At 36.9% G+C, this 27,438-nt stretch overlaps 1 protein-coding gene and 1 non-coding gene across 2 annotated transcripts; both read left to right on the plus strand.

The window, feature by feature from the left end:
- The first annotated feature begins 178 nt into the window (after positions 1-178).
- Positions 179-25,875, plus strand: SHCBP1L (SHC binding and spindle associated 1 like). The gene is made up of 10 exons (XM_043485537.1): positions 179-755; positions 4,326-4,475; positions 6,249-6,463; positions 7,427-7,513; positions 7,585-7,803; positions 14,183-14,288; positions 22,273-22,426; positions 23,838-24,088; positions 24,720-24,842; positions 25,510-25,875. The coding sequence occupies exons 1-10, from the start codon at positions 351-353 to the stop codon at positions 25,759-25,761; spliced, it is 1,962 nt and encodes a 653-aa protein (XP_043341472.1). The 5' UTR covers positions 179-350; the 3' UTR covers positions 25,762-25,875.
- TRNAV-UAC lies at positions 9,971-10,043 on the plus strand. Its single transcript has one exon. It is a non-coding gene; the product is annotated as a tRNA-Val (tRNA).
- Positions 25,876-27,438: the final 1,563 nt, after the last annotated feature.

Here is a 27,438-nt window from a genome sequence, read left to right on the forward strand (position 1 = left end):
CCCAAAGAATCGGGCAAAACGGAATGACTAAACCACCACCACCAGACACAGCGGGCGCGCCGGGCGGGCGTCATCTTGTGGTGCTCCTCCCCCGCCCGCCAACAGCTCGCCCAGAACCTTCCATCCATCCCGCCCCGCCCCCGTCGCGCCCCACAGCATCCCTACCCGCCCCCAACCCTCAGGTTCGGACCCGCGGCCAACACCTCATGCCCCTAACCCACTCCGGGCGGCATCCCCTCGAGCCGCCGCGCTCGTCGCGGGACCAGCAGGTACGGCTCGCCCACTGACCCGCGCGGCCCGGGGCGGAAAAGTGACTAACGGCTGCCGCTGGCCCGCAGGGTGCTGAGGGGATGGCGTCAGGGTCCCGGGTGCCTGAGGACGCGGTCCGGGCCGTCAACCCCGGCCGGCGAGGCGAGATTGTCTCGGCGCTCACCGGGGACTCGGTGATGGCGGCAGCCCTGAAGAGCGCCGCGTCCACGGTGCGGTCGGTGGTGGCCTCCCCTCGCCCCCTGAAGGGGAAAGCGGGCCGGGACGCGGCCCGGCGGCGGCTCCAGCTCCTGCCGGGCTCTCAGACCGAGGGCCGGGGACAGGGGCCAGAAGAGGAGGAAGTGGAGGAAGAGGAGGCCCAGCTCTCAGTGCCCGAGGAAGACGAGGAGGCGCAGCCGCTGCCCCCGGTGTGCGTGTTTCCCATGCGGGGCATGTGGCGGGAGGAGAAGGTGGCGCTGTACTGCGACGAAGTGCTGCAGGGCTACAAGGTGAGGACAAGGAGACAGCGGACCCCGAGGGACGCGGGGCCACCTTCCGTGCGGATGCGGGCACAGAGAGCTCATGGAACCTGCATGTCACAACTGTAAATTTACTCCACGCTCACAGGACTTCACCTTGGTAGAGGTTCCCAGGCCCTGTTAAAGGAATTCCAATTCGGTTTTTTCTTCAAACAGATCACGTAGCGTTTTCCAGTTTTTTTGAGAGCTGAAGGAAGATAGGCCTTATCAGTGCCCTGGTCATAACTTTTCTTTCAAGGATTAAGCATCTTTTAATGTCATGGCTGCAGTCACCATCTGCAGTGATTTTGGAGCCCCCCACCCCGCCCCAAATAAAGTCTGCCACTGTTTCTACTGTTTCCCCATCTATTTGCCATGAAGTGATGGGACCAGATGCCATGATCTTAGTTTTCTGAACGTTGAGTTTTAAGCCAACTTTTTCACTCTCCTCTTTCACTTTCATCAAGAAGCTCTTTAGTTCTTCACTTTCTGCCATAAGGGTGATATCATCTGCATATCTGAGGTTATTGATATTTCTCCTGGCAATCTTGATTCCAGCTTGTGCTTCATCCAGCCCAGCATTTCTCATGATGTACTCTGCATATAAGTTAAATAAACAGGGTGACAATATACCGCCTTGACATACTCCTTTTCCTGTTTTACTGTGTCATTAATCAGTCAGGGTTTAATGTCTGAGTTTCATAATAGTTTAGATTATCATCCTGAGGTAGTTGAATTGAAATGCAGAAAACCAAATGAGCAAAATATTGATTGAATTTTTAGTGTACTCGTTTGTTTTATAGAATGGATTTTTATTTTAAAATTTTATGTGCTGAGTAAATTATAAATAGGTCATTAAATCTTTAAAGTTCAGAAAAAATTCATGACTAGGTTTTTAAACATGATAATAACCATGTTTTTCTATGTATAATTACAGTAGAGCTACTTGGAGTAGCAGGCAAGTTTGGCCTTGGAGTACAAAATGAAGCAGGGCAAAGGCTATCAGAGTTTTGCCAAGAGAACGCACTGGTCATAGCAAACACCCTCTTCCAACAACACAAGAGACAACTCTACACATGGACATCACCAGGTGGTCAACACCAAAATCAGATTGATTATATTCTTTGCAGCCAAAGATGGAAAAGCTCTATATAGTCAGCAAAAACAAGACCAGGAGCTGACTGTGGCTCAGATTATGAACCTGTTATTGCAAAATTCAGACTTAAATTCAAGAAAGTAGGAAAGTAACTAGACCACTCAGGTATGACCTAAGTCAAATCCTTTATGATTATACAGTGGAAGTGAAAAATAGATTCAAAGGATTAGATCTGATAGAGTGCCTGAAGAACTATGGATGGATATTCGTGACCTTGTACAGGAGGCGGTGACCAAGACCATCCCCAATAAAAAGAAATGCAAAAAGGCAAAATAGTTGTCTGAGAAGGCCTTACAAATAGCTAAGAAAAAAAGAGAAGTGAAAGGCAAAGGAGAAAAGGGAAGATATACCCATTTGAATGCGGAGTTCCAAAGAATAGCAAAGAGAGGTAAGAAAGCCTTCCTATGTGATCAAAGAAATAGAGGAAAACAATAGAAGGGGAAAGACTAGAGATCTCTTCAAGAAAATTAGAGATACTAAGGGAACATTTCCTGCAAAGATGGGCACAATGAAAGACAGAAATGGTATGGACCTAACAGAAGCAGAAAATATTAAGAAGAGGTGGCAAGAATACACAAGAACTATATTAAAAAAGATCTTAATGACCCAGATAACCTCACCTAGAGCCAGACATCTTACAATATGAGGTCAAGTGGGCCTTAAGCATTACCACAAACAAAGCTAGTGGAGGTGATGGAATCCCAGTTGTTATTTCAAATCCTAAAAGATGATCCTATTAAAGTGCTGCACTCAATATGCCAGCAAAGTTGGAAAACTCAGCAGTGGCCACAGGACTGGAAAAGGTCAGTTTTCATTCCAATCTCAAAGAAAGGCAATACCAAAGAATGTTCAAAATTGCCGTCATTCTCACACACTAGCAAAGTAATGCTCAAAATTCTCCAAGCGAGGCTTCAGTGGTATGTGAACCAAGAACTTCCAGATGTTCAAGCTGGATTTAGAAAAGTCAGAGGGACCAGAGATCAAATTGCCAACATCTGTTGGATCATAGAAGAAGCAAAAGAGTTCCAGAAAAATATCTACTTCTGCTTTATTGACTATGCCAAAGCCTTTGACTGTGTGGCTCACAATAAACTTTGGAAAATTCTTAGAGATGTGAATGCCAGACCACCTGACCTGCCTCCTGCGAAATCTGTATACAGGTCAAGAAGCAGCAGTCAGAACTGGACATGGAACCACAGACTGGTTCCAAATCAGGAAAGGAGTACATCAAGGCTGTATATTGTCACCCTGGTTATGTACTTATATGCAGAGTTCATCATGCGAGATGCTGGGCTGGATGAAGCACAAGTTGGAATCAGGGTTGCTGGGAGAAATACCAATAACTCAGGTATGCAGATGACACCACCCTCATGGCAGAAAGCGAAGAGGAACTAAGGAGCCTCTTGATAAAGGTGAAAGAGGGGAGTGAAAAAGCTGACTTAAAACTCAGCATTCAAAAAACTAAGATCTTGGCATCCAGTCCCATCACTTCATGGCAAATAGATGAGGAAGCAAGGCAAACTGTGACAAACTTTGTTTTCTTGGGCTCCAAAATCACTGCAAATGGTGACTACATCCACAAAATTAAAAGACACTTGCTCCTTGAAAGAAAAACTGTGACCAATCTAGACAGCATATTAAAAAGCAGAGACATTATTTTACCGACAAAGGTCTGTCTAGTCAAAGCTATGGTTTTTCCAGTAGTCATGTATGGATGTGAGAGTTGGACCATAAAGAAAACTGAGCGCTGAAGAATTGATGCTTTTGAACTGTGGTGTTGGAGAAGACTCTTGAGAGTCCCTTGGACTTCAAGGAGATCAAACCAGTCAGTCGTATAGGAAATCAACCCTGAATATTCATTGGAAGGACTAATGCTGAAGCTGAAACTACAATCCTTTGACCACCTGATGCAAAGAACTGACTCATTTGAAAAGACCCTGATGCTGGGAAAGATTGAACGTTGGAGGAGAAGGGGATGACAGAGGATGAGATGTTTGGATGACATCACTGACTCAATGGACATGAGTTTGAGCAAGCTCCAGGAGTTAGTGATAGATAGGGAGGCCTAGTGTGCTGCAGTCCATGGGGTTGCAAAGAGTCAGACACAACTGAGTGGCTGAACTGAAATTGCTCAGAAGATCAATAAAACAAATTACTTAAAAAATAAATAAGTAGATGTCTCATTTCTGAATTACTCTATTGAGTGAATAGATATCTTTTAAATGTATTCTAATTTATTAATGTTTCTATTTTTCATTAAATATAGATTCAGTTAAAATTATTGTTTCTGAGTTTTTTCATTATTTTAAGGGCATATGGGCTGCATACTTAAATAGAAATCAGTAAAAATACTTACATATAAATCTATAATTTCATATATTTATATGTGTACATTGTTTTGCTAGGCAGAAGATGCTGATGATGCTATGAGTAAATATCTATCAGAAAAATTAAAGTTGAAAGACAAATGGCTTGGAGTCTGGAAAGCTAATCCTGAGTTATTCTTTGTGAAATATGAAGAATCTTCTATCCCTTTTGTTGGTATATTGGTTGAGGTAAATAATTTTCACCTGATCCTTTTTCTTTGTGTGAAATTATCAGTTCTTTTTAAGACCAAAATGTAACTTTATAAATTTGAGGCTTGGATACTTAAACAAAGGTTGGCAAAAGTTTACATCTATTTAAGTTTCTTAACAAGTTAACAGTGTAAAAAGAGGGTAAGGAGGGATATTTGCACACATTTTCCTGTAAACAGTTATCATTAAATCAAATCTCATAGTATTAGATAATATTTATTAGCCTACTTTCAATTGCTCAAATAATGTAAAAATAACAAAAGTGCACTTCTTAAAAATTAGTAAATTATGCTTTAATTAATTTGGGTCTTTTTTCCCCATTTATCTTTAATCTTCATTTATCTTAATTATGTGGTTTAATTATATTATGAGAGAATAAACTAGATCAGAAAATTATTGGTAAAATATGAAATTTTTTCATATGAAAAGTGCCTTTTTAGTATAATACATCTACTTCCAAGCTTTTATCTAAGATTTTGCTTTTATAGGTCTATAGGTTAAATATTGTAGCATATTTGACATCATAAATCTGATTGCCTTAAAGGTCAAGTGTCCTGTGTAGAAATTAATATTTGCAATCACAAATGGTACTCCTACTTCAGATAGATGTTTCGAATCTGTGGTTTTGGTGACAAGAAAAAAATTGTGTTTGAAACTCATTACATTACACAGTATCTGAAAATAATTCAAATCTGTGTTATATAGAAAATAAGTATGAGTTTGAGCAAACTCTGGGAGATGGTGAAGGACAGAGAGGCCTGGCTTTTTGCAGTCCATGGGGTCACAAAGAGTTGAACATGAGTTGGTGACTGAATAACAAATTATCAACTGTAGTCACTATGTTATATATTAGATCCTTAAACCTTTTTCATCTTACAGCTGAAAATTTTTACCAACTTCTGTAATTCTATATTTTGTGCTAATACTTAGTGTAATTTATTAATTTTTAAAGCTACTGTGCATTGGTTAAGATTTCCCCTTTCAATGCAGGGTGTGCTGGTTTGATCCCTGGTCAGACAGCTAAGACCCCATGACTCCCCATCAAAAACCAAAACAAAACAGAAACAGTATTGTAACAATGGCAATAAAGACTTTAAAAGAAATAAAGCTTCTGTCAACTCAATGATTTCGTGCACTTAGAGGTTATCACTCTACTGTGATGAAATAAGACAAGCAAACACAAGTATGTTGTTTATGAAGCTAAATTTATTCAACCTAAGGACTTTTTTACCTTTTACTTTTCTTTTTAGGACTTAACTTTTTTATTATGTCCATTCTACTTTTTTGGTATTTTATAATCCTTTCTTTTACTAATACTGTAATACAGATAATCAGTTCAGCTGCTCAGTAGTGTTGGACTCTTTGTGGCCAGTGGACTGCAGCAGGCCAGGCTTTCGTGTCCGATACAGACAATAGGATTTTTTAAGACATACCTTCATGGCAAAATTAGTCCAATTTTTTTTTAAATACTACTGTTTTATTAAATCCAAAAGTCTGGCAACTCAAACTTAGAAATTATGTAGGAGACAGACAGTTACTCTCATGAACCTTAAAAACTAATAATTGTTTAAGAAGTAGTTTGAAAATTTGTGTTGATATTTTATTCTGTATTGATCTGTTGTTATTATGTACATTGATTGTTAGAGAAGTCATAAAAATTTAAAAGAAGAAATTTTATAAGTAGCTCATATTTAAGGAAGAATCTTTATGATTTACTTTCATTCACAATTACAAACTTTATATTTATCTTAGGTAACTTGTAAACCACGCCAAAGCTCATCATCTCGTTTCAAGGTTACTGTTTCTGTTGCTGAGCCCTTTTCTTCTAACATTGCAAATATTCCAAGAGATTTGGTTGATGAGATTTTGGAAGAACTAGAGCATAGCGTGCCTCTCTTGGAAGTGTACCCTGTTGAAGGGCAAGATTCTGATTTACATGATATTGCTTTGGCCTTGGAAGTTGTAAGGTATTAGAGTTTTTTACTTCTGAAAGTTCTCATATTAAAAAAGTTGATTTAATATGTAAGTCTTGTTCATATAGGTACTTTATTTAACTTTTACTCACTGCTGAATTCAATTTTTCTACTTTTAATATACATATTCGTGCCTAAAATATTCTCTCTTGTGAGGTATTTTATGTGGGCAATAAGTTTGCTGGTGTTTAATCTTGCATTTTACAAAAATTGAATTTTAAAAACTTCTAGAGATAAGTCACACTAAATTCTGGGGTATTCCTTGGCTTTCAGTGATGGGACCCAGGTTCAATTCCTGGTCAGGAAACTAAAATCTGGAAGGCTGCATGGGGTGGCAAAAAAATAACCCAAAAAACAAAACTACTATATTCTGCTCATATTTAAGCATCTTAAATATATTAGATTTCATTTTTCACATTTAAAAGCATTACAAGTACCAGATGTCATCATCCCCATTATGAATGCTTCTTACACATTGATACAATTTGAGAGAAGCTATATGTAAGCATAATACAGAATATCGGGGGGCATGTCTTTGTTTTCCTAATACTCCCCCAATATAAAATATGATTCTATGTCAGATATTATTTCTTTGGTAAACAATACCAGCCACAGTCTATGAAATGTAGAACATGCATTTTACAATCCCACTTCAAGAAACATTATCTGTAGTAACTTGAAATATAATGCAGATCATCTAATGTTTGAAGTTTTGCTTTTAATATTAGTTCACTGAAAGTTTATTTTGAAATATTGGTGATGGACAGGGAAGCCTGGTGTGCTGCAGTCCATGGGGTCGCAAAGAGTCAGACACGACTGAGTGACTGAACTGAACTGACTGATTTTTTTAAACAATTAAGATTCATATAAAGATTTCTGATATCAGGATATGTTTTTAATTATAAACATGGTACTGGCTGATTTTGATCACTGTCATCTCAATTTGATTTGTCATAGGTTTTTTTATGACTTTCTTTGGAGAGACTGGGATGATGAAGAAAGTTGTGAGAATTATACTGCTTTGATTGAAGAAAGAATTAATTTGTAAGTATAGTTAAAAACTTACTCATCACATTATATAAGATAAACATTGTCACTGTACTGATACCTTTCAGGTGGTGTGATATACAAGATGGAACTATACCTGGTCCTATTGCACAACGTTTCAAAAAAACTTTGGAGAAGTATAAAAACAAGCGAGTTGAACTCTTTGAGTATCAGAGCAATATTAAAGAAGATCCATCTGAGGCAGAAGCTGTAGAATGCTGGAAAAAGTACTATGAGATAGTAATGCTCTGTGGATTACTGAAAATGTGGGAAGATTTACGCCTCCGGTAATAATTCGCTCTATTTTTTTAATAAGATTTATTTATTTGTTTATCTATTCATTTTTTTTGGTTGTCTTAGGTGTGGGTCCTCATCGCTGTGCGCTGGCCATTTCCAGATGCAGCGAGCGGACGCCACTCTTTGATGCGGTGCGAGGGCTTCCCACCATGGTGGTCTCTCTGTTACAGAGTTCAGGCTCTGGGAACACGGGCTCAGCAGTTGTGGCGCACAGGCCCAGCCACTTCAGAGCATGTGGGATCCTCCCAGACCAGGGATCAAACCAACGTCCCCGGTGTTGCAAGGCAAATTCTTAACCACTGGGCTACAAAGGAAGCCCTGCTCTACTTTAAATGGAAACAAAAAGATTGTATGGTCATTCTTTTTTATTATTATTATTAATTTATTTATTTTAATTGGAAGCTAATTACTTTACAATATTGTAGTGGTTTTTGCCATACACTGACATGAATCAGCCATGGGTGTACACGTGTCCCCCATCTGCGTCCTGACTCAATGGAAAAGACCCTGATGCTGGGAAAGATTAAAGGCAGGGGGAGAAGAGGACGACAGAGGATGAGATGGTTGGATGGCATCACTGACTCAATGGACATGAGTTTGAACAAGGTTTGGGAGTTGGTGATGGACAGGGAAGCCTGGTGTGCTGCAGTCCATGGGGTCACAAAGAGTCAGACACGACAGAGTGACTGAACTGAACTGAACTGAATTTATGAGATAAGCACAGGCACAACTACCAGTATATTAACTGAATTCACTGAAATCAATGTTTTGGTTTCCTTACCTTTCTACTTTATCTGCTTAATTTTGGCCAAAGCATAAGGAAAGAGTAGGGAGACATTGTCCACATATAAAATGCAAAGTAGAGAGTGAGAATTTGTGGCATTTTGGTTTGAGGGTCATCACCAGCTCTTATAGCTCAGGTAGCAAAAAAGTGCCATCTTACCATTTCAAGGTGACACAAAGGACAGAGTTCAGGGCTGACAGAGTAGCTGGAAATTTAGTTGGGATATTCTGAAAGTGAGAGAGCTGCAAAAGGAGTGAGACCCAAAATTTGAGCAACAGAGAATCTTAACAGAAAAATAAAAACTATAGTAAAAAAGAACCAAGAATTTCTGGATTTAGCTCTGACATGGAAAGAGCTTGTGAGTTATCATTCCTATCCTTACAACAAGAAAAAAGCTGAACAAACTTGAAAATTACTCTCTTGGAACCATCAGAGAACTGAGATCACAGGACAACTGCCACCCTGAAATTTGGAGAAAGGTAAATTCAGAGAGTCACCGCTAAGATCTGCTTATCTTGAACAGAACCAGCTAGAGCCATAAATTATAAGAACATTTAAATGGTAATTTTGATAGATTGCTGGATGCTGAATGATAACTAGTATGAAAGAGACAGGGAGCTGCAGTTATTAGGGAGATCCCATACCTTTGTGGGATTTTACCTCTAGGAGTTTCACTAGGTTCTCAGTAAAGAGCCAAGAAATATTCTATTATCACTCTGGCAGGGTGAAGGGAAAAGTACCCATTATGAAATATACCCAGAGCATTCTCCATAATAAAGATCTGCTATTCTCCAGGAGAAAAGTCTTTACCAGAGCTTTTTGCCACCTAGAGGAAAGGCATTTCTCTGACTCTAGTGCCTTCTAGCCTTCCTGTCTGGGGAAAGAAAGGATTAAGAAACACTTGTGAAGGTCACAGTCCAGGGACATAGACTCAGTAAAAGACTGATAAGTAATCACAAGAGAATACACTTTCTCTCTGCTAAATCTTAAAACCATACCAACAAGATTCCAGTATAATAACTGGATTATAGTTAAAAGAGTTGTAAGACACAGACTCTTCTAAAGAGTAGTTTGGGTCTTCTAAAGAAAGCCTGAAGATATATAGAGGAGACCGAAAATTGGAAATTACAGGAATTTGAAGCCTCTGACTCATAAAACTACAGCAAATAAACACAGGCTACCTCCTGGTAGGATTAATAATTAATCTATCTCACTTTCCGTTAGCCATGTGTGGGTTTCAAAAAAAATTATGATATGCTACAAGGCAAGGAAATAAACCAAGTCTGAGGAGGGAAAGCAAGCATCAATAACAGACTCAAGTATGATTTTGGAATTTATCAGACAGGAAATTTAAAATAGCTATGATTGGGACTTCCCTGGCAGTTCAGTGGTTAGGACTCTGCACTTACACTGCAGGGGGCACAGGTTCGATCCCTGGTCAGGGAACTAAGATCCCACACACCATGCAGTGCAACCAGGAAAAAAAAAAGTAGCTATGATTAATATGTTAAGGACTTTAATGGAAAAAAGTATACAACATGCAAGAAAAAAATGGATAATGTTCAAGCAAAACATGGAAACTGTAAGAATTAATTAAAAGATCATTCTAAAAATCAAAGACACTGTAAATAGAAATGAAGACTACCTTTGAAGGGCTAACAAATAGATGGGACACAACTGTGGAAAGAATCAGAAAGCTTGAAGATATGTCAATCAAATTGTTTCAAACTGAAATGCAAAGAGAAAAGATAATGAAAAAAAAACTAAGAACTGTGGAATAGTTTCAAAGAATGTAACATATATGCAATTGGAATACCAGAAGAGAAGAAAGCAAATGCAGCTGAAAAAAAAAATTCAAATTAGTAATGATGAAAATTTTCCAAAATTAAATGAAGACACCAAGCCACAGATCCAAGAAGCTTAGAGAACACCAAGTAGGACAAATACTCCCAAAATGTGCAGATAGGCATATTATGTTTAAACTGAAGAAAACCACAGATAGGAAAAAAATCTTGAAAGAAGCCAAGAGGGTAAAGAAGCCCTACCTGTGTGTATGTGTTTAGTTGTTCAATCATGTCTGACTCTGCAATCCCAGGAACTGTAGCTTGCCATGCTGCTCTGTCCATTGGGTTTTCCCAGAAAGAATACTGGAGTGGGTTTGCATTTCCTACTCTAGGGAATCTTCCCAAACCAGGAATTGTAACTGTGTCTCTTGTGTCTCCTGTGTTGGCAGGTGGATTCTTTGCCACTGAGCCACCAGGGAAGCCAACACCTTTTTTTTTTTTTGCAAAGTCTTCCAAAAAATAAAAAGAGAAGGAACTATTTCCTGAACTCATTCTATGAGGCCATTATCACCTTGACACCAAAACTCTAGAAAGATATCACAAGAAAACCGCAGAAAATATCCTATATAAATATAGATGCAGGGACTTCCCTGGTGGTCCAGTGGTTAAGACTCTGAGCGTCCAATGCACAGGATGTGGGTTCAATCCCTGGTCATGGAACTAAGGTCCCACATGCTGCAGGACACAGCCAAAAGACTTAAATAAAAAATAAATGAATAAAATAAATATATATATATGCAAAATCTTCAACAATACTTTAACAAACTGGGTCTAGCAACATATGAAAAAGATTAGACACTGTGACAAGTGGAATTTATCCCAGGAATACAAGGTTGGTTTAACATATGGAAATAAATCAATATAATACACAGTAAAGCCACATTATCATCTCAAAAGTTACAGAAAAATCATTTGACAAAATTCCTCTTTCATGATAAAAATTCTAAGAAAACTTAGAATAGAATGGATCTTCCTCAACCTGTTTTAAGGCCATCGGTGAAAATCCTATAACATCATATTTACCAATGAAAGAATGGATGTTTCCCTGCCTAAGATCAGGAACAAGACTTATATTCAGGTCCACTCTTATATTCAGTTGTGTTGGAGGTTTTAGCCAGAGCAATAGGAAAGAAAAGGAAATAAATTCATCCAGATCCAAAAAGGAAAATGAAAATTATCTCTACTTGCAGATGACATAATCTTGTATATAGAAAATCCTAATGAATTGATGCTTTTGAACTGTGGTGTTGGAGAAGACTCTTGAGAGTCCCTTGGACTGCAAGGAGATCCAACCAGTCCATCCTAAAGGAGATCAGTCCTGGGTGTTCATTAGAGGAACTGATGTTGAAGCTGAAACTCCAATACTTTGGATGTGGAGAGTTGACTCATTTGAAAAGACCCTGATGCTGGGAAAGATTGAGGGCAGGAGGAGAAGGGGACGACAGAGGATGAGATGGTTGAATGGCATCACCGACACAATGGACATGGGTTTGGGTGAACTCCAGGAGTTTGTGATGGACAAGGAGACCTGGCATGCTGTGATTCATGGGGTCGCAAAGAGTTGGACACAACTGAGCAACTGAACTGAACTGAATAATGAAATATTTTTCTGTGATGTAAAGAAATTGCTGATACAGAAAATAACATGGTGGAGCTCAAAATAGTCTGACTGAAAAACTCCAGACACAAGAGAGTACATAGCATATTCTACTTTAAAATTCCATTTTAAAATTACAAAAAAGGTAATGGTACTGATGAACCTATTTGCAGGGCAGGAATAGAGATGCTGACATAGAGAACAGACTTGCGCACACAGCTGGGGAAAGCGAGGGAGGGACAAATTGAGAGAGCAGCACTGAAACATTACCATATATGAAATAGAGAACTAATGGGAAGTTGCTGTGTAACACGGGGAGCTCAACCCAGTGCTCTGTGACAAGCTAGAGGAGCGGAATGGGGTGAGGGGTGGGAGGGAGGTTCAGTAGGGAGGGGACACATGTATACTTACGGCTGATTCACATGGCTATGTAGCAGAAACCAACACAACACTGTAAAGCAATTATCCTCCAATTTAAATTACAAGAAAGGAAAATCTATGACAAAGAGATCAGTGGGTTTCTGAAAGTCGATGTTGAGGACCGACTGCAAAGATGTATGAAGGAGCTTGTACGATGGGAATGTTCTATATCTTGAGTGTTATGATTGAGTTAAATGGGTGTATACATTTGTGAAATCTCATAGAGTGGTTCACTTAAAATGAGTGTTATGTAAATTATACCTTATTAAAAGTATAATTTTGAAAATCACTGACATACCTGATACTGAAAATACCTTTAATTTTAAAGCTAGGATTGTATGATAAACTATTTCCTGCATGTAAGATGCTTTACTCTTTGAACAACTAGTAATTAGATATATGGTGAAAAAAATGTATGAATAGTTCTCTTTCTCAAATCAAAATTTGCTTAAATAGGTATAAAAGTGCTGAATGGGTTTGATGTTGAAATGTTAAATAAAAATTTTCCTTTGGAGGACATTGCTAATATCTTAGAGTTCAAAATTTAATCATTGGAATGATAAATACTTAGGAACAGTTCTCTGTAATTTTAAGCTTCACAAAAATATTGGTAACTGAGATGTTGCTTATGTGTGGAACCTAAACAGAAGGGTACAAATGAACCTACTTACAACACAGAAGTAGAGTCACAAATGTGAAAACAAACTCATGGTTACCAGGGTATAAAGGGGAGGGGAGAGAAATAAATTGGGATTGACATATACACACTACAAAGTGTATATAAAATAGATAACTAATAAGGACCTACTGTTATAACACAAGAAACTCTACTGTATACTCTGTAGTGACCTATATGGGAAAAGAATCTAAAAAAAGGGTGGATATATGTTTATGCATAACTGATTCCCTTTGCTATACACCTGAAACTAGCACAGCCTTATACATTAATTATATGCCAATAAATTATTTTAAATATTGATAATTGAAACATAAGCTGAAAAATACTGGTATTAAGGCTGCATCAAGAAATAATCAAAGTGCTGCAGAGAACCCAAAAGATTACATATAAGGTAAATATGGCTGACAGTAATGATAAAAGTTATACTTAATTTTTTTCCTTTCTTTTGATAACACTTAAATGATTAATAGGAAATAGGAACTGTAAAGGAAAGCAGAAAGAAGACAAAGAATGGAATTATCTAAAAGTGCTGAATAGCAATCAGTTAAAAACAATGAAGAAAGAAGCTAGAATTGTTTGATAAGCTAACTTATCCTGTTTCAAAGAATAAATTCTCCATAGATAACAAAAACAATATTAATTAAACATAGTCTCTCAAATTAGGCAGGTCCCCAAATATTCTTATACCTCAGTAACACAGACATAACCTCTCTCTGCTTTGAGTGTCTACAATTCAATGTATTATGAAAGTATAATCAGGAAATTTTCTACTGTACTGAAAAGTTAAGGTGATTGAGGTATTGATTGTAGTGAGTTGCATGCAGATTTTCATTAAAATGAAAAGATTTCAGAGTTCAATGGTTTAAACACTCCGTTATCTAAAAGATCTCAATTACACCATCACTCTCAAGTTGCTCATTGCTCTCAAGAAGCTCAAAATGAATGGAACCTATTTCTCAAAGATGCTTAGTACCAAGTTTTAAGTAGGTGTACCTTCAGTATTTTTCATATTGATTTAATTAAAAATAAATGTTTTCAACTTCAGAGTTCATGGACCTTTCTTTCCAAGAATTCTGAGGCGTAGGAAAGGAAAAAGAAACTTTGGAAAGACCATAACACATGTCGTAGCAAAAGTGATGACTGCTGACATGGTAAGAAATACATTTTATTCTTATTTGTTAATTTAAGTTTTAGCTGCATATAATTAGAAAACAAGCTCTTTGAAGGTTGGATTCTTGTCTGACATTAATGTCTTATTTCCTCCATTACACCCAGCTCAGTGATTGGCATATAATAGGTACTAAATAAATAAATGTCCACAACTATTTACAGAGTACTAATCTTGTTGCCAGGTGCCATGCCAGCACCTATGGGAGAGAAATATGAGAAATACTGCATTTGAGGGAGATACACTTTTGAAGCAGACCCACAGTCCTGCTTCTTCCATACATCTGACCAGTTTGAATGATGGTGGAGATGTTGTTTAGTGGAAGCTGAGTCATGTCCGACTCTTTTTGTGACTCTGTGCACTGTAGCCTGCCAGGCTTTTCTGTCCATGGGATTTCCCAGCAAGTATACTGGAGTGGGTTGCCATTTCCTTCTTCAGGGGATCTTCCCAACCCAAGGATCAAACCCACGTCTCCTGCATTGGCAGACAGATTCTTTACCACTGAGCCACCTGGGAAGCCCTATGGTGGAGACACAGATAAGTAAATTGGCTATTGCAGTTGCAACACAGAATGATATAATAATAAATGCTATGATAGGAGTATATACAAGAGGCCCTTAGGAAGGGTACATAAGCAGAGTTAGGAATTCTGGCAATGCTGGCTGAAAAAAACAACTCAGATGAAACCTAAAGGATGAGTGTATATTTAACTAGCCCAAGCGGGGAAATGTTCTAAGTCCTCTCACTTGACCTCTCAGTAGTATTTCTCAGCTCTCTCCTTGAATAGTTTTTCTTTGTCTTCTGTTACAATACTTTGCTGGTTCAATCTCTCTAGTTGTTGTTTTTTTTTTTTCCTCCTTCTGTCCTCTGAATGGTTGGAACTTATCTTTTTTCTGCACTATAATATGCCTAAGAGATTTATGTGATCTTTTCCCATGACTTCACTTATATACACTGGTAATCTAAAATGTGTATCCACAGCCCACATTTTTTGTTCTGAGCCCCAAACCTGTATGTCTCTACCTATTGCCCATCACCCCTTAATTATCTCCTGAGTACTTCAATTCATGATCTTATCCAGTAACTAGTTTATATTCTGGAGTTCTCTGTTTCAGTAAATGGCACCACCATCCACCCAGTTGTTAATTACAGCCTTCTGTGAGTTTATTATCCCCTCATCACCTTCATATACCCCTTCCTCCCTCACTAAACCACATCTTGGCGTACACCATGTTGTTTCAGAGAGCTACTGTATGTCCTTTAGGTCTCAGTTTAAATGTCGTTTCCACAGAAAAAAACTTGCTCAACCTTCCAGAATACGTAGACTACATACTCCTATGCACCCTGCTTGTTCCCTTACTGTCACTTTTCCTTATCATAACTGTGTTAAATACTTTCTGTGGCTACCTACTGAATGTCTGTCTCCTTTACTATTAATATACTAGCCCTTTAGAGCAAGGGGAGTATGTTTAGCATTCATCTAGTCACCTGGCATGATGATTGGCCTAAGGTGTGTGCTGAGCATTTTTCATTAAATAGTAAATGAGTACATGTTTGACAGAGTATGGGGTATATATGAGGAACTAAAAGAAGTCCAGAAAGGATGGTATTTAATACCTAGTAGGAGAGTGAATAAAAATAAAGCCTGGCCTATTAGACTGGTCTTGTCTGTTATCCTACCAATTTTTATTAAGCAAAATTTAATTTTCCTTTGATTTGCTTACTGGATCAGATTTTCAATAACATTAATTATTCCACCAACTACACTTGTAAACATATTTTGGAAACATCATTGTAAAGTAAGGTATAGATTTTATCTCCACCCTTTTAAAATATTTTTATTTTTGCCTATCTTTTTGTTTGTTTTTAAATCTGTTTTTGGCTTTATTTTCCTATAGAACAGTAAAATATTTCTGTAATTTTTATTCAGTGCTTTGCAACCCTGTCTTCATTTGTGTAAGTAAATATCCACAAACTTCAGACAACAGGACAATGAGAGGAAGACTACTCTCGTAAGGCAGCATCATCAATTTCTACTTTGCTCAGATCTTTGATTTTAGATTTACCTTTGAGGTGGACAAAATATTTTAATTTGGTGTACCAAGTCACAGCTGTGTATATAAGCCTTTAACAGTTTTCTCAACTTTGAAGATTCTTTAGTCTTTTACCTGCTCTATACTCTCTCTTTCGGAGAAGGTAATGGCATCCCACTCCAATACTCTTGCCTGGAAAATCCCATGGATGGAGGAGCCTGGTAGGCTGCAGTCCACGGGGTCGTGGAGAGTCAGACATGACTGAGTGACTTCACTTTCACTTTTCACTTTCATGCATTGAAGAAGGAAATGATAACCCACTCCAGTGTTCTTGCCTGGAGAATCCCAGGGATGGGGGAGCCTGGTGGGCTGCCATCTATGGGGTCGCAGAGTTGGACACGACTGAAGCGACTTAGCAGCATACTCTCTACTTAAACAGTTTTATTTATGCCCATTATCATTATGCTGGTGATCTTTACAAGTCGTGTAATGAAAAGGCATGGACTTTGTAGTCAGGTAGCCCAGTGTTTAAATAGCCTGTTTTGGGGAAGCTGCCTAAATCTGAACCCCAATTTCTTTATTTTCAGAGTGCTTTAAAAAGAGAGAAAAACTGTGCTGATTAAGAGGATGATCTCTGGAGCCAAACTGCCTGGATGCAGAGTTTGGTTTTGGCACTTATTAGTTATGTGATTTTCAACAAGCTGTTTTCCCATTTGTGCTTTAGTTCCTCGTCTGTAAAATAGGGATAATACTGTGTTCTTTTTTTTTTAATACTGTGTCCTTTATTTATAGAGACTATATGAATTCATATTTGTGATGTGCTTAGAATAATGGCCAGCACATAATAAGTACTTGATAAATGTTTCCTACTAGTATGATGGCTACCACAGCTACCACCACCATCACAACTATCACCACCAATACCACAACTAAACTTTATTTTTTTGTTTTTTTGAGGGTGAAATTAAATCCTATGTATAAAATACCTAGCAGTGCCTGGCATGCAGTGATTTTTCAGTAAATTTATCCCCTCTTGCATTTTTGCTGATCAACATCACTACAAGTTCTTCTCAGCATCTTTACCTTATGTCTCACTAACAGACAACAACCCTAAATTTGAACTTACTGTTCTTTTGTACACAGCCTGTCCTTAGTCCTCCTGTATTCTCTATTGAATTAATGTCCTAAATATCCTTCCAGTCAGTTGAACTAAATATGTCTTTACTTCTCTAACTCTCTCAAATTGTGATGATTGTCTTTAGGTTTAGACTCAGTCTGACTTCTGAATCATTCCTGACAGAGATAAGCAGTATTTGTTTCAGTGCTTAAACTAAGGTTCAGCATTAGTTTATTCTCCTATATTTAGGACAAATATCAATGTCCCCATTGTTCATCATAGAACTCTATCCTGCTCCTTCTTTGTCTAGAAGGCAGGATAGTGTGGTGGTGAAGAATATAAGCTTTAAAATAATAGAAATCTAGTTTGATTCATAGTTTTTCTTCATAATAATTGGGTTGGATTTAAAAACTTACATAGTTTCTCTTATTTCCTTATCTATAAAAAGGAGTAATGAAGTCTATCCTATAGAGTCATTAGGCTTAAGTAAAATAATTTATGTACATCTTCTAGCAAAGTGCCTACCACAAAAATGTAAACTACTAATATTATTACCATTTTGCCATTCAGATCTCAGTCATGTATCTATCATTGTTTCCCTGTAATGCTTCAGAAAGTGTGGTAATGTGTGTGGTAAAGTGTGTCTGAAAATATACCAGGTGCAAAGAAGAATAATCAGTTCCCTTCCATCTGCACTACTGAGTCTGCTATTACCTGACTCCTCAGAGAGACTGTGCTTTTGGTTATTCTTTCTCTTTCTTGTATATTTTTTCCCTTTTTTTGAAGTTGAGATGAAGTTCACGTTAAAAAATGAGCTATTTTAAAGTGAACAGTTCACTGACATTTAGTAATATTATTTCACTATCTTGTGCAACTGTCATCTCTATCTAGTCCCAAAACATTTTCATCACCCCCAAATATAACCCTATATCCATCCAACTATTGACCTCATTCTTCCCAGGCTCTGACAACTACCAATCTCTTGTCTCTGTAGATTTACCTATTCTTCATATTTCATATAGATAGAATCATACTATATATGACCTTTTGTGTCTGACTTCTTTCACTTAGCATAATGTTTTTGAGGTTCATCCACACTGGAACATGTATCAGTATGCCATTTTTTCATGGCTGAATAGTATTCCATTGCATGTATGTACCACGATTTGCTTATCCATTCATCAGCCCATAGACATTTGAGTTGTTTCCACCTATTGTGAATGGTAACATATACAAATATTAGTCTGACTACCTGTTTTCAATTCTTTTGAGTATGGTAATTCTATGTTTAACCTTTTAAAGAGCCACTAAAATGTTTTCCACAGTGGCTGAGCTATTTCATATTCCCCCCAGCAATGTATGAGGGTTCTGATTTCTCCACATTCTTATCAGCACTTATCTGTCTCTTTCATTATAGTCATCCTAACGGATATGAAGTGGTATCTCATTGTGGTTTTTATTTTCACTTCATCTTTTCATGTGCTTGTTGACCGTTTGTATGTCTTATTTGGAGAGAGATATACTCAAGTCCTTTGCCTGTTTTTAGTTGGGTTGTTTGTCTTTTTGTTATCAATTATGAATTCTTTATATAGATACTATATTCATTTTAGATATATGTGTGCATATATTTTCTCTCATTCTGTAGTTGTCCTTTGACTTTCTTAATAATGTTCAATGATGCACAGAAGTGTTAAAGTTTGTTCAAGGTTTCAACTGCTATTTTGTCAAATATTCTTTCCAAAGAAAAGGTCCAGATACTTTTCTGTGTTTCCTCAGGTGGTTTCTGTCAATTTTTTTTTCTTTTTAGTTTTCCTCATGAATGGACCATAGTTTCCTGTTTCTTTGTATGTCTTAAAATTTTTGTTGAAAACTGGGTATTTTTAATATTATAATATGGTAACTCTGGGACTTGGATTCTATCCTATCCCCAGGGTTTGCTGTATTGATTGTTGAGGACTGCAGTTGTCAATATGTTTAGTGAATTTTTCAAGCTATTTTTGCAAAGGCTCTATTTTGTGTATGGCTGCTAAAGTCCATATTATGTCACTAACTAAAATACAGTTAGTGACCTGACAGAAATTTCCCTAAAAACCTGCAGTTAAAAATAAAAAATCTTGTTTTTGCAGAATAGGTACTCTTCAAAGCTATGTCAGGCTGCCAATTGCTTTCATGTTCTGCTTGCACAGGGCCGTTATCAGCCAGAAGCACAAGCTTAAGGTCTTTACGGGTTTTTTCTGAGAATGCATCCATCCCTGAGATTGTGTATTTCATTTTAATTTCCCAGGATATGAGGTAGCTCTTATTACCCCAAGAATTACCCCAAGAATCTTCCTCTTCCACTTCCTCATTTGTAGGATTTTTCTTGTCCCTTCCTTCATCCTTTGTCCCAGGTAGCTTTGGGTATAGTATGTCTTTAAATGCTTTTTATCAGCCTCTACTTGCAAAGCTCCTCCATCCTCACTCAGTTCAGTTCAGTTCAGTCGCTCAGTCGCTTTGCGACCCCGTGAACCACAGCACACCAGGCCTCCCTGACCATCATCAACTCCTGGAGTCTATCCAAACCCATGTCCATTGAGTTGGTGATGCCATCCAACCATCTCATCCTCTGTCATCCCCTTCTCCCCCTGCCTTCAATCTTTCCTAGCATCAGGGTCTTTTCAAATGAGTCAGCTCTTCACATCAGGTGGCCAAAGTATTGGAGTTTCAGCTTCAACATCAGTCCTTCCAATGAACACCCTTTAGGATGGACTGGTTGGATCACCTTGCAGTCCAAGGGACTCTCAAGAGTCTTCTCCAACACCACAGTTCGAAAGCATCAATTCTTCAGCGCTCAGCTTTCTTCACAGTCCAACTCTCACATCCATACATGACTAATGGAAAAACCACGGCCTTGACTAGACGGACCTTTGTTGGCAAAGTAATGTCTCTGCTTTTTAATATGCTGTCTAGGTTGGTCATAACTTTCCTTTCAAGGAGTAAGCGTCTTTTAATTTCATGGCTGCAGTCACCATCCGCAGTGATTTTGGAGCCCCCCAAAATAAAGTCAGTCACTGTTTCCACTGTTTCCCCATCTATTTGCCATGAAGTGAGGGAGGTAAAACAAAGGTCAGTTTCCTTACCAGTCCCTCTTCTGAGATAAGGGGGAATAAGAAAAATATAAATGATGGGAATTCCCTGGTGGTCCAGTGGTTAGGACTCCAAGCTTCCCAGTGCAGAGGACATGGGTTTGATCCCTCATCAAGAAACAAAGATCTTGCAAGCCGCAAGCATGGCACAGCAAAACAAAACAAAAAACAAAACCCAAACAAAAAACTTAGGGGACAAAAATGAGATGGATTCTAGAGTTTTTCCAAAGTATCTGTTTACAGAGATAATCCTTGTACTGTTTGCCACAGATGTATGAGTACATAAGATGTAATACAAACACAAATGACTATCTTGGTTTGCTGACTTAGAGAGGATTATTATAAGAGTTTCATATATATATTTCTAGAAAAATGTTCACTCCTGCTTATCAAGGAAAATTAAAATTAGGCAGTGAAAATTGTTAAAATGGCAAATATTTTTATACATTTAAAAGATACCCCATTCTGATGAGCTTGCAGAAAAGTGAGTTCCCAGATCAAGTTTCAATTGGTTAAACTTTTCTGGAGGGCAGTTTAGCAATATGTATACAAGAGGCTTAAAATGTTTTATACCTTTTGACAGTAATTCTCAATCTAGCATTTACCCTAAAAAAATAACCAGAGATGTGCATAGTTTATTTGTGGTAGTATTTTCATGATATTGAAAAATTATAAGCCATCTAAATAAGGATAGAAAATCATAACATAAATTATGACACATTGGGATTTCCCTGATGGCTCAATGGCTAAGTGTCTGCACTTCCAATACAGGGGGCCCAGGTTCAATCCCTAATCAGGGAACTAGATCCCACATGCCATATCTAAGACTCAGGCAGTCAAATAAATAAGTATATACACATCTATGTGATGTATTATTACATAACTTTGATACATCAGTATTATGCATGTAAGTATATGCATAGGAAAAAGACAAGAAGGAAAATAGCTTCATAAATATATTCTATTTAGGTAAAAATTTGTTAAAATTTCCATTTTTGTTATGCTTTGTTTCAATTTTTTGTTTTTTATAATAAGAAAAAAGATACATGAATGATAATGCCATTTCTATTGTGATAAAAGAATAGACATTTTTTCATGGTATATATTTAGTTTTCAGATTTTATTTTTAAAATTTCTCATTCTTACTGGTTCTAATAATGAAGTTCTTTCACCGTTTCTACTCCCAGTGCAAATTCCTGATACTTTTTAATTTTAGTTTTAGAATCTGTAATAAATTTTTGATGGCTTACCAAAATTTTAGGGTCAGTTTGAGTTAAAGAAAATAAAATAGTAGTTTCCAATAGGAAAGAAATCTGGGGTCATCAAAACCTAGACCTAAAGTTTAGCTTTACCACTCACTCTCTCTGTGTCCATAGGCAAATCATTTACTCTGAGTTTCAATTTTTTAACATTACAAGGGTATAATAATATTTTACCTCAAAGAACTGTTGGGAGGCTTAGGAGGTAAAGGTCACAATAACTTCTGGCTGCATTTAGTAGCTGTAAAAATTGTTAGGGATTGTAAGGAAAATCTCCTTTCATTGTTCTTTGGGCATTTAATGAACATAAATATACACAATATTTAAACAGTGCATTACCTATAAGATAATGTGAAAAAGCACATTACCAAGGAATTAACTGATTTAAATGACCTATGTCAGTTGGATCTACTGTTCTATTTCTTCTTTTCAGGTAAAGGACTTATCTCCAGACACACTTCTCCAACAGCATGATGATTTGGATTTGGCTTTGGATAGCTGTTACAGTGGAGATACAGTCGTTATTTTTCCAGGAGAATATCAAGCTGTAAATCTTGCTTTATTGACTGATGACATTGTTATAAAGGGTTAGCAAGGCATCCTTTTTAATCTTTTACTAGCAATGTATTCTGGACAAGCTGTATATTATAAACATGGTTAATCAGATTACTAGAAATTAGAACAGAGTTTTGCGTTTCACAAAAATTATGTGTCTTTTCCAGTTAATATTTTCTCACCTGTCCAGTGTGGGCTTCTAGGTGGCTCGGTGGTAAAAAATTCAGCTGCCAATGCAAAAGATGCAGGAGATGAGGGTTCAGTCCCTGGGTTGGGGAGATCCCCTGGAGGAGGAAAGAATACTGCCTACTCCAGTATTCTTGCCTGGATAATGCCATGGACAGAGGACCCTGGTGGGCTACAGTCCATGGGGTCACAAAGAGTCAGACACGATTGAGCAACTGAGCATGCATGCGCATACGCACCTGTCCAGTAGTATATTATCTGTGCAGATTACCTCATTTGGACATACTATGCCAGAGCAGATCGATGAGACTGCTTCCCCGTGATAGACAATCAAAGTCAGAATAAAACAATCGAAAAAAACCTGCTCACAATATCTTCTATCAGCTCTATTTTTTATCTAAACTACTTTTTTCTCTTCTGTCGCCACATTTCATAGTACTTTAGTAGAAAACCCAAATGTAAGGTTATATTAAAATATACTCAGTATTTTCTCTAAAAGCTTAATTCTATGGAAACTTACTAAACCAGAAGTAAAAAAGCAGAGTTTACTAAATTTCTTTTAGATTCTGAACATATTTAGTGACTTTAATTCTGTCCTTTAATATTAAGGTTATTCCCATTGTCTGGCCAAAAGACAAGACAGATGACTTAAACTTTGCTATTATTTCAAAAATTGAGCATAATTTCCACTAGATTTTGATGACTGTAATGTTCACTTTGCTGAACTATATGGGTAATAAGGATATTTGTTAATTTTAAAAATTTGTTGTCTTCAATATACAACCCCTCCTTTTTGGATAGATGTTAGGTGATTGCGAGGAATACTAGAGCAAAATTATAGATACGATTACAATAATCTTATAACCTAATTCAAGAGTCTCTGCCAGTCTTTTTTATTATGGTTTATTATGGTTTTGAAACCAGGTTATGGTAAGATACTTTTTGTACCAATTTTGTAGATTACTGCTCAATTACTTACCAATTTTGTAGATTACTGCTCACTATGTAATACAGGAAAATATGTAGTGGAATAAGTGTGTTAAGTACCATAGTTTTACATTTAGGTTGATTATAAACACAGATTCTTCCATCATGGCATCAAAATACGGAAACAAGACTACATTATAGTTAAGTGTCTAAATGGTTGACTGAATAATTACAAATGTTACTTGTAATAGCAAGTATTACTGAATGACTAACGGGCTTTAAGCTTTGGAAGTACTCATTTAATTGTGTATTTTTGTCCCTATAAATCAGGATTTGGAAAGAGAGAGGAAATTATTATTACTTCTGAACCTTCTCATGACAGTTTTGTGGTGTCCAAAGCTGATAACGTGAAACTAATGCATCTATCTTTGATACAACAAGGGACAGTTGATGGTATTGTGGTGGTAGAGTCTGGTCACATGACTCTAGAAAACTGTGTATTAAAATGTGAAGGAACAGGAGTATGTGTTCTTACAGGGGCTGCTTTGACCATTACAGACAGTGAAATAACTGGTGCCCAGGTATTTTATTTATAAAATTTATGGCTTTATTTGGCTGTATATAACTTTGATTGATCTTAATATGTAAACAGAAGGTACCAATTGTTTTATCTTTGAATGGAATTATAATTAAGCTTGGAAACTGATAAAAGTAAATTAAACGAGAACAAGTACAAGCATGTCATTTTATACACTTAGTATACTTTGGAAAGTGAACTGCCAAAGTAAGAAATTAGTTTTGGTGATGTGTGCTTTTTTAAAAAATCTAAGAATCAGTGGTTATAAACAGATTATGAGTCAGGTTAACAGATTTTAGCAGCATTATGAAGGACTTTAAGTACATATACATTAATTTTTATAACTACTGAGAATAATTGTTGTAAGATCTTCCCTTCTAAGACGTGATTCGGGTGGGTAGAGAGCAATGTAATGGTCCATACAACTTCAGCCTTCCTATAGGTCTAATGATTCTTTGACACAGTTTGTTTTCAATGTTTTAAACATTATTTCCACAATAAATTGTACTATTGTATTTTCATGTAACTTAATATGTTTAGACTGCTAATTTTAGAACTACAATTTTCAAATCTAAAGAAAAATTTGGAGGTGTACATGTGTTTTGTAGATTGTTTTATTTGCTTTTAATTTACAGGGTGCTGGTGTTGAACTGTATCCTGGGAGCGTAGCCATTCTGGAAAGAAATGAAATTCATCACTGTAATAACCTCAGAACCTGTGACAGTTCAAAAAGCACCTTAGGTGGAGTTAATATGAAGGTATTCTCATGTTTTTTAACGTAAGAATTATAAATATTAGAAAGATACCAAAATATTAGCTTCAGCCTTAAATTTTAGTCTGTTAAGTATGGTACAAACAATTAAAATACTGTTTAGATGATAGTTGACAGGAAACAAATTTAGTCTTATAATTATTTCAACTTAAATTCTTAGTAAATAACTTTGAATATGAGAAAGGGGTAAGTTCTTTTTAGATTTTGTTTTCATTGAGCCAGACTTGTAGTATTAATACATTTGGCTAAGTAAAGCAAATAAAGAGGATAAATATATTAAGAAATATTTAAGTCGTTCAAAAGTTGTAAAATAATTTAAGCTAACCAATTAAAACATAAATAGCAATAATTTGTAAGTGAAATGCTTTCCCATTGTTTTCTATTTGTGTAAATTCTACCTTTCTAGGTCCCTCTCTCGACTTGTATAGTTAACGATAAACTTGAAAACTTCATATACTATTTCCTCAAACATTTTTGTAGTTAATATTACATTAATCCAGTGTGAGGAAAATAACACTTGTTCAAAACTGAGATTCAGTTTTTTAAGGAAATGTGTGAGCTCAAGAATTAACTTCTAGAGTTTATGAAATGTTCATCAGTTCATATTTTTATAGAAATTACTGAAAACCTAATTTCCTTGAATAATTTAACAGGTTCTTCCAGCACCCAAATTGAAGATGACTAATAATCATATTTACAACAACAATGGCTATGGAGTAAGCATTCTTCAACCAACTGAACAGTTTTTTATTGTAGCAGAAGAAGCCCTCAACAAAGGGGCTGCTTCAGGAGATAAAAGAGATGATAATATGCTCTCCAAAGTAATGCAAAATCTGAATTTGGAAATGAACAATAATAAAATAGAAGCAAACTTAAAGGGGGATATTAGAATAGTAACAAGTTGAAGCATCTGGATTTAAAGTTTTATATTTCAGATATTTGTTTAATAAATCTCATATCCCACAGAAATGGTAGTTTTAATTAAATTCAAATTTTATTTAATTAAAAAAATTAAATATTCAAGGGCTTCCCTAGTGGCTCAGACAGTAAAGCATCTGCCTGCAATGCAGGAGACCCCAGTTTGATCCCTGGGTCAGGAAGATTCCCTGGAGAGCGAAATGGCAACCCACTCCAGTATTCTTACCTGGAGAATCCCACGGACAGTGGAGCCTGGCAGGCTGCAGCCCATGGAATCACAAAGAGTCGCACACACCTGGGAAACTCACACACACTAGGTGAGCTAACCTGGTTGTATTTAATGCTTTCTCACTGAAGATTCATTTTAATGTTTTTTAAAAATGTCTTTGAAATATCACACAACATAAAAGCTAAGTGGTAATACCATCACCACCCATTCCAAAAGCAAATATGGTTTAAAATTCTTTTGGGGCAAGAGGAATCTTAGTTCCCTGACCAAGGATTGAACCCAAGCTCCCTGCATTGACAGCATGGAGTCTTAACCACTGGACCACCAGGGAAGTCCCTGAATATTGTTTCTTATAGCCTTAGTCCAATAAGAAGCATTAGGATTTTTACGTAGTTTATGGCCAATTCCTGATTCATTCCTACCTATCTGTGCAGGTAACTGGAATAAGGTAAGGTAAGTTATATAGGATTAACTATAGGAAACACAAAAAGTCAAAATAAGACAAAAAACAAAGAAAATGTATTTCTCCCTTATATTCAAGAAATCCAGAGGTATTGTTGCTTATATTAAAGAAACCCAGAGGTATTCAGGTACTCAGTATTAGGTGTTAAGTGTTAAAAATTAAAAGTGCTTCAAATTTCTTCTGTCTTCCATTTGTATGGTTTTCATCCAAAATCACCACATGGTCTAAGATAGCAACTGTTGCTCAAGCCAAGCAGAAGGGATAAGACCTCTCTACTAAGTCATACACATTATTTCAACTTTTATGCCCCGCCAAGGCCAGAATCTAATCACATGGTTATATCTAAGTGCAAATTAAGCTAGAAAATATAACCTTTAAATTGGATTGCCAGGTGTGCTGTACAACAGGGTGTTTTTTAAGAAATTGGTCTTTTTCACGAAGCACAATTTACGCTGATTTCAGGATATAAAAGGAAATAAGCACAGGCTTCAGCCCTTCATCTTTCCTTCTGCAAATTGATTATCTGTAATTTAGTAAAAGTGACCCTGTGTTGCTATAATCTCTTAAGGCTGAGAGAATTTAATAAATGTTCCTCAGTATTTCACTGAATAGCTTTTTAAACACAAGGTTGTCTTTGCCAAATGACATAAAAAATAATTTAATAATAATAAATAATTTAGGGAGGAGGCCTTAAGAAAAAGCCTCTTTATAATGAATTTAATAAGTTGTCAAAAGTGGGGATTTTCCTTTCCAATTCTTTACTTCCTTGTTTCTTGCAAAGTAAGTGATGAACAGATAGACCCTTTTGAGAGTGAACAGAAAGCAATAGCCTTGCATGAACAAACTTCTCAATCATTGGTCACCTGCCTTCTTCTGGTTGCTTCCATTGGTTTCCAACCAATTACTTCTCAGGCCTTCTTCAGAATACAGTTCCTCCTGCTCCCCATTCTCAGTTCACTGAAGCATACGCAA

Source organism: Cervus canadensis, chromosome 13 (assembly GCF_019320065.1).
Source record: "Cervus canadensis isolate Bull #8, Minnesota chromosome 13, ASM1932006v1, whole genome shotgun sequence".
Taxonomy (NCBI): Eukaryota; Metazoa; Chordata; class Mammalia; order Artiodactyla; family Cervidae; genus Cervus; species Cervus canadensis.

Excerpts from the sequence above, each read along its gene's own strand:
- SHCBP1L (XM_043485537.1), top strand. The coding sequence starts at position 351 with ATGGCGTCAGGGTCCCGGGTGCCTGAGGACGCGGTCCGGGCCGTCAAC. Across the intron at positions 756-4,325 it reads AAGTGCTGCAGGGCTACAAG|GCAGAAGATGCTGATGATGC; the intron begins GTGAGGACAAGG and ends TTGTTTTGCTAG. Across the intron at positions 7,804-14,182 it reads TGGGAAGATTTACGCCTCCG|AGTTCATGGACCTTTCTTTC; the intron begins GTAATAATTCGC and ends TTTCAACTTCAG.